The sequence below is a fragment of the Pelmatolapia mariae genome, linkage group LG3_W, assembly GCF_036321145.2.
Source record: "Pelmatolapia mariae isolate MD_Pm_ZW linkage group LG3_W, Pm_UMD_F_2, whole genome shotgun sequence".
NCBI lineage: Eukaryota > Metazoa > Chordata > Actinopteri > Cichliformes > Cichlidae > Pelmatolapia > Pelmatolapia mariae.
In genome coordinates, this window is record NC_086229.1 from 91,224,828 (window position 1) to 91,232,627 (window position 7,800).

Consider the following 7,800-nt stretch of genomic DNA (forward strand, 5'->3'; position numbering starts at 1 on the left):
GGTTTACAGACCAGAACATTTGAAGGGACTTGACACAAAAAAGGACCATCTGATCTCCTACCACTTAGTGTATGTGTTTAAACTTTTAAAACTATTGATATTAGTGTTAGGTTTCCGGCACCTTATAATCAACCTCGTCCTACTGAAGATGTGCACCCAGAGAAGTATCACCTATGGTCCAGTCATTAATTCATTTCCAGTTTCTTTGAACCTTGACACTCTCTTAACAGTTTTTATAGTTTACAAAGGCAAAAGTAACCCATTGTAGGTGTAATAATGAACTATATTTGAACTATGTTTGAAGTATGGGCAGCACATACTGCCCATACTTCAAACACACACTCCACTTTCCATGAGAGCTCTGTGTGTGAGAGTGTGCTACAACACTGCTATAAATATAACTTCTCTGAAAACATTTTTAAAAAGAAAACAAAAAGCCTTATTCACAGTGAAACAAGTGTTATTTCCTGTGGCTGTAGCTTCAGATGTGTCAGGTAAGAGAGCCACAGGCCCAATCTCACCCTTTACAATTTCACACTTCCAGTGTGTTGTAGTGTGATCTACCTTCTTAATCTGGAGGTTTGCTACTTGGTCATCTTCCAAAACATACTCTCTTATAAATCCCAACAATTAAAGAAAAACAAGAAAGGCAGAAACATCTTAAAATTGGTTAGAAAGACCTGAATGAAATTAAAAAGGAATCAGTGCAACAGCAGGTCTAAACTGTCCCATCCTTACATATAATCGTTTAAGATAACTCTTTATTGTCATTGCACAGTCATACATAGTACAATAGTACAATGAAATTGGAAAACTGTCCCACGTCAGCACTACGTACAACATGACACAACACGACATGACACAGTAACTTCACTTAGTAATAAAATGAAGAATAAATGCATGTGTATTGCAAATCCACAATTCCTTCCAGGATCTTCACTGAGTTCCCTGGACTTTCCTATTGTTCTGCATATTGGTCAAACTGATAAGCGCTGTCAAAAAATGCTGGCATGAAAAACTACCAGTCGTACTCAATCATGTATAGTGACAATAAGTTAATACGCCTTGGTCTTATCAAGTTAAAACACACAGTAGAACTTTCAGCTCCCCTTGTGTATCTATACTTTTGACCCCGTGTGGATTAAAGAAAATCCCAAATAAATTCAAACTTATGAAAACTTGAAAAAGAGCAATTCAAAGCAATAATTAAAACTGAAATGATGGCAATCATGTCCACAATGAGTGATTATGAACACAACTGTAAGCATATTAGAAGTAAATATTTATGGTTGTCCCCCACTGATGTGTCAGTACTTGGTATATTCCAGTTGCCATTCCCTGTTTTAGGGAGTGCTGCATTCCAGAACCATCTTTTGTTCATATGACTCAGGCAATAATCTTGTCTGAGTCATATGACTGTAAGATAAGATAAATACAATACACAGCTCCATGTGCTATAAACAGAAGCAATACATTGTAAATGGACTGATTCTTAAATAGCGTTTTTTGATTCCCCCAAGCACTTAATTCTATGATTTTTTTTTTTAAGTGCTTACTAATTAACATTTACACACATTCATACTTCGATGGATGCATTGGAGAGTAGCTTAAGGTTAATATCTAGCACATGGATATTTGGCATGGAGACTAGGGGGAGACCTGCTCTACCTCCTGACCTACAGCCACCCTGAAGTCAAAGATTATGTTTTGTTTGTGTGTATAGAAAAAGTTGATGTAAAAGTGTTGATGCATTGGGTTTGCAGCCTTAAGACATCATTAGATCTCTGCGCCTGTTTATCCAGTACTCCACCCAATACACCGCACCATGTGTAAAAGCACACTGTTAAGTTTGGCATAATGCCAATGTACAGGGTGGGCCATTTATATGGATACACCGTAATAAAATGGGAATGGTTGGTGATATTAAAGTCCTGTTTGTGGCACATTAGTATATGTGAGGGGGCAAACTCCTCAAGATGGGTGGTGACCATGGTGGTCATTTAGAAGTCGGCCATCTTGGATACAACTTTTGTTTTTTTAATAGGAAGAGGGCCATGTGACACATCAAACTTATTGGTAATGTCACAAGAAAAACAATGGTGTGCTTGGTTCCAGTGTAACTTTATTCTTTCATGAGTTATTTACAAGTTTCTCTTTGTTCACAGCCATTGACATGTCGAAGAAGTTAACACGTGAGGAGCGGATCGAAATTGTGTTGATATCTGGTGAACGCAGTAACCGGGTCATTGCAGCAGATTTCAATGCAAGACACCCTACGAGACCACCCATCTCTCATGCTACAGTTAGCAAACTGCTTGCTAAGTTTTGTGAAACTGGTTCAGTGTTGGATTTGCCAAAATGTGGACGCAAGAAAACTGTCACTAATGAAGAAACATCAGTGGCTGTCCTAGCTTCATTCAGCAAGAGCCCACAGCGTAGCACTCACCGCATGTCACTGGAGAGTGGCATTAGTCGAACATCCCTTCGGCGGATATTAGCTACTCACAAATGGCATCCTTATAAACTCCAGCTACTGCAGCATCTCAACGAAAACAAAAATTGGAACAGGACCCTCAGTTCACGCAGAAGATTTTGTTCAGTGATGAGGCAAACTTTTATGTGAATGGTGAAGTTAACGAACAAAACCACCACTATTGGTCTGACACTAACCCACATTGGATGGATCCCTCCAAGACTGCCGGAACAACAAAAGTGATGGTCTGGTGTGGTATATGGGGTACAATGATAGTGGGTCCATTCTTCATCAATGGAAACCTCAAGGCCACTGGATATTTGAAATTGCTACATGATGATGTGTTTCCCTCTTTATGCACTGAAGCTGGCACGTTCCGTGAGTTTTTCCAGCAAGATGGTGCACCACCACATTATGGGTGCCAGGTCCGAGCATTCCTAGATGAACAGTTTCCTGGAAAGTGGATTGGTCGTCGTGGGCCAGTTGAATGGCCCCCAAGGTCTCCCGATCTGACCCCCTTAGACTTTTATCTTTGGGGTCATCTGAAGGCAATTGTCTATGGTGTGAAGATACGAGATGTGCAGCACCTGAAACTACGGATACTGGATGCCTGTGCTGGCATTTCTCCTGCGGTGTTGCTATCAGTGTGTGAAGAGTGGGAGAAGAGGGTTGCATTGACAATCCAACACAATGGGCAGCACATTGAACACATTTTATAAGTGGTCAGAAACTTGTAAATAACTCATGAAAGAATAAAGTTACGTTGAAACCAAGCACACCATTGTTTTTCTTGTGACATTACCAATAAGTTTGATGTGTCACATGGCCCTCTTCCTATTGAAAAAACAAAAGTTGTATCCAAGATGGCCGACTTCTAAATGGCCACCATGGTCACCACCCACCTTGAGGAGTTTGCCCCCTCACATATACTAACGTGCCACAAACAGGACTTTAATATCACCAACCATTCCCATTTTGTTACGGTGTATCCATATAAATGGCCCACCCTGTACATAACATTTTATGTTATATATTGTATATACCACTGTTCTTTTTTTACTCCTATTTCAAGATATTGTGCTCATCTTCAGCTTCTATAAAAATAATGACAATATTATAATATCATATATGATTTTACAATAACCAGGGACATGAGTCTTGGAAGGCGCTCTAATTTTTTTTTAAACAGCAAAAGTCAAGGCACCGCCTTTCATAGGAACTCCGCACAGTGAACTTCCAAGAATCACTTTCATGTTTGTAGAGTTGGCATTGTTTAGCATGTCTCCAGGTCAAACTGCCTGTCAACAACACATCTGAATAGAGCAGAGCTTTACAGCTTACAGTTAAAACCAGTTTGGTTACCATACATGGAAAACTAACTGCTGTCAGTTTTAGTGTCACATTACTTTGCATTAACACATTCGGATTTGTGATAATATCAGAAAGCGGTGATTAATATGTACTAGACTCATGGACGAAAGTAATGCAAATATTTGACCTGTTGAGTCAGCCAGGTTCAGACTGACAGAGGGACAAACCAAACTTACAGTGTGATACTACACCTTGCCTGCATGCCATGATGTACCCTCCAAAACGTGTTAACCGCTACTGAATGGCCAGGTTTTTACAGTCTCAGAAGCTTTCTTCTACTTGCAAGTTTGCACCCTTGCACTTTCACCACATCCACATGCTTTTTTTTTTTTAAATAAAAAGTGAAATTCGAAAGCACGACTTGGGTACTCGGTCACTGATCGCCATCATCTTTGATTCCTCCTTTGCCATCCATTCTGCATGAGGAACTTTATTTCTCATTGTGTTTGACACAATGAAGCAACCCATATGGAAAAGAAATAGTAAAAACTTATAAAAGACTTGCATAAGATGTGGCCTACATCATATAGTGAATCATATAAGGCTTATATGATTTACTCATGAAAGTGGCCACTTTCTCATTACTTTCATGTATTGTTTTAGTAAGTATCCAAAACATATAAGTTTCATTTATATAATTTTCAAGGGATCTTATATCTGTTTTCACTCTTGTATGCTTTTCATACAAGTTTCCCACAAGACAGATACAAACTTTATAAGATTTATATATGTCTTTTCCATATGGGAAGAGGCGTGTTGTGACATGTTCTCTGACCACAAAAATTGCTTTTGATGTTTCATGCATATCTATCTATCTATCTATCTATCTATCTATCTATCTATCTATCTATCTATCTATCTATCTATCTATCTATCTATCTATCTATCTATCTATCTATCTATCTATCTATCTATCCATCTTGTAAGAGAGCACAATTTCCACAACATCATTTATGAGAGAGAACAGATCACCGCCCGCGTGTACTCAGTTTTCGTAACTTTCCTATTGTGGTTTAAATCCGACCCTACATAGACATGCAGACAGCCACCAACCACAGTAAATGCTGCACTGACAGCAGGTTTAAACTTGTTTCATTATCGTGTTTGGATGATAACGACAACAGACTTTGCAGCTCAGCTTGCATAATAAAACAATCGCTTATTTACTGCTTTAAATCACAGAATTTATTACCTTTGTTGTTCTGTTAATAGATAGGCCTCACCTTAAGTCAACAAGTAAATGACCAAAGCTGCATATGGCCTTTCAGGTGATGCGAATATTGGGCGATGCAGGTCCAAGGTTGTGTTTACTAAGTTGGAGTCAAACATTTGAGGAAGCACTACCTCAGCAATAGAAGCTAGTCTTATCAGTGGTGCCAAACCTATTTTTTTAAAGGTATAAAAAGAAACCCCTCTCTAATCCTTCATTCCCTGTACAGCTACTGCTCTGTCCACCTCCAATTTTTCCTCTCTACCTGAATAACCACCTGTCAGACAGCAACCATGACACAGCTGGAGACATCCGTGGCTTGCATGATGAAGGTCTTTGATACATATGCAGGAAAGGAGGGAAAGCCGGACAGCCTAACAAAAGCCGAGGTCAAGGCTCTGCTGGAAAACGAGCTGCCTGGACTGCTCAAGGTACTGTTCATTCCTTGCATGCATGTGCTGGGCCATGTACATGTCACCGCTGGGTACAGTGCTGATATCTGCTCAGCGAGGATCAGGCACATAGGCTCAAATTTACATAACATTATGTATTTAAGTATATTTACCAACTAAATATACTGTATGCAAGAGTTTATCATGAAGTTAGAAAACATCCTTACTCATGGTAGGAGTTCAAGTACAATAAAGACACTGAATGATTACAAAAAATTTGCATCGTGAGCTGTAGAGCTGGCTGTGCTCGGGTTTGGTTGGTAAAACAGTCAGCTGTCTGCTTTTTGATGTTTTTATACTGTGTTTCAATTTCTTTTGAAAAGTAAAGACAATCAAATACATCTCAGGGTTGTTTGTCATCGAACTGGAACAACGTGATCTTGAAATAGGCTCAATTTGAATAAAAATGATACTGACAACAACACTTTTGGCAGTTTAGAAAATGTAGCACTAGTGACATAATCTTTTGATTTATACAGGGAGCACAGAATCAAGAAGACCTGGACAAGTTGTTCAAAGAGCTGGACTTTAATGGAGACGGTGAGGTCGACTTCAACGAGTTCATGGTGCTGGTAGCTTCTATCACCTGCGTCTGCCATGGCCGCCCTTGCAAGAAGTGAGCGTAGCGACCACACCCTGGGAACAACAGCAGCAACTGCCTAGTATCTCTGCAATGCCTCTTGTTATGTAACAGCTGAATAAAGGGATTTATCTACCTGCACATGGTTGTGATTTTATATCAAAATGAATAACTTAGAATGATATTTACACAGTGTACTTTTTTTTAAACACAGAGTTAAAAATGGTATGGGTTTTAGTGGCTTAAGTCCAGCCCTATGCAGAAGCACAGACAAATGCCAACCACAGGAAATGCAGTGGTAGAAAAGTTAAACTCATATCCAAAGCAGCACAATGTTTATCAACAATTAAATATTCATTTAATTTTCACCAAAGTTTACTAGCAAATGACTAAAGCTGCATATGGCCTTTCAGTATGTGCATACTGGGCGTTGGGAGAATGAGGTTGTGTTCTCAGAGTATGAAACCTGATATGTGCAACATACTTTAGCAAATACTGCCACACCTTTTGTCTTCCCAATGTGGCCAAGCCCATTTTTAAAGGTATAAAAAGAATCGTATCTCCTCTTTTCCGTCACTGCCTGCACGGGTATTGCTCTGTCGACCTTCCATTTCTTTTTCTCTACCTGTTTAATAACTACCCATCAGCCAGGAACCATGACTCAGCTACAGGTCTCCATGTGTATGATGCTCGACACCTTTCAAAAATATGCATCAACTGATGGCGACCCGAACAGTCTGTCCAAATCTGAAGTCAAGACGTTGCTGGAAAAAGAACTGCCTGAAATGATCACGGTAATGTACATCCCAAAGGGCATACATGTGTTTTTACTATATGCTGCAAGTTAAAAAATATACAGATTCATGTGTTGGTGATTGGTTTTGGTGGTTAACTTGCGAAATGAAAGCAGTAAGGACATATCATCCTGCAGCTGCATGCTTCTGGATGTTTTTAAAAGTGTTTCCGACAAGTTGTGATGTTTAAAATTTAACAAAAGGTGTCAGCCTAATGGTATTTGCAGACTGATTGTTTAACTTGAACAACAACATTTTGTTTAGTTTTAACTGTTTTTATTTGACTAAAAAGTGAGGCCCTTTTTGGCAGCTTGCAGACTGTAGCTTACAGCACTGGTGTTCTGTTGGTCTTCACAGGCAGCAAAGGACAAAAAAGGAGTGGATGATCTGGTCAAAAGTCTTGATTTTGATGGAGACGGCGTGGTGGACTTTGAGGAGTTTATGACGTTGGTAGCTTGTCTGACCATCTGCTTCCGTGGTGTGCCGAAGCCTGCAAAGAAGAAGTAGAGACCGCACCCTGGGGTGGAGACAAAAGCACCAACAGCTGCATAACACTGCTGAAATTCCACTTGTTTTGTAACAGATGAATAAATTGATTTATCTTCCTGAACATGGTTGTAAAGTGTTGTTTATATGAAATTGCACACATTTAGAAGATTTTTATACCTAATACACGGTGTAACAGAAGTAGTAAATATTAGCGTAGTAATAATAATAACTCAGGTCCAGCCACACAGAAGCACAGACAGCTGCAAACCAGAGTAAATGCAATGACAGAAGGTTAAAACATGATTCAGGATTACCTTGTGGCAACAAACATCAACCAGTGAAAATGGATTGACAGTGAAGTTAAACCAAAATGATGGCACAGCAAGGTTTATATCTCAGCTGACACAATTATTACCACATGTAATCATTTT

General features: G+C 39.4%; 1 protein-coding gene across 1 annotated transcript; it reads left to right on the forward strand.

Annotated features, from left to right (window-relative positions):
- The first annotated feature begins 5,347 nt into the window (after positions 1-5,347).
- Positions 5,348-6,126, forward strand: LOC134620034 (protein S100-G-like). The gene is made up of 2 exons (XM_063465931.1): positions 5,348-5,485; positions 5,986-6,126. Exons 1-2 carry the CDS (start codon positions 5,348-5,350, stop codon positions 6,124-6,126), a joined length of 279 nt encoding a protein of 92 aa, XP_063322001.1.
- Positions 6,127-7,800: the final 1,674 nt, after the last annotated feature.

What these genes read in the sequence shown, in the direction of transcription:
- LOC134620034 (XM_063465931.1), top strand. Translation starts at nt 5,348, where the DNA reads ATGACACAGCTGGAGACATCCGTGGCTTGCATGATGAAGGTCTTTGAT. An exon ending in AGCTGCCTGGACTGCTCAAG is followed by an intron (nt 5,486 to 5,985) that starts GTACTGTTCATT and finishes TGATTTATACAG; the next exon opens with GGAGCACAGAATCAAGAAGA.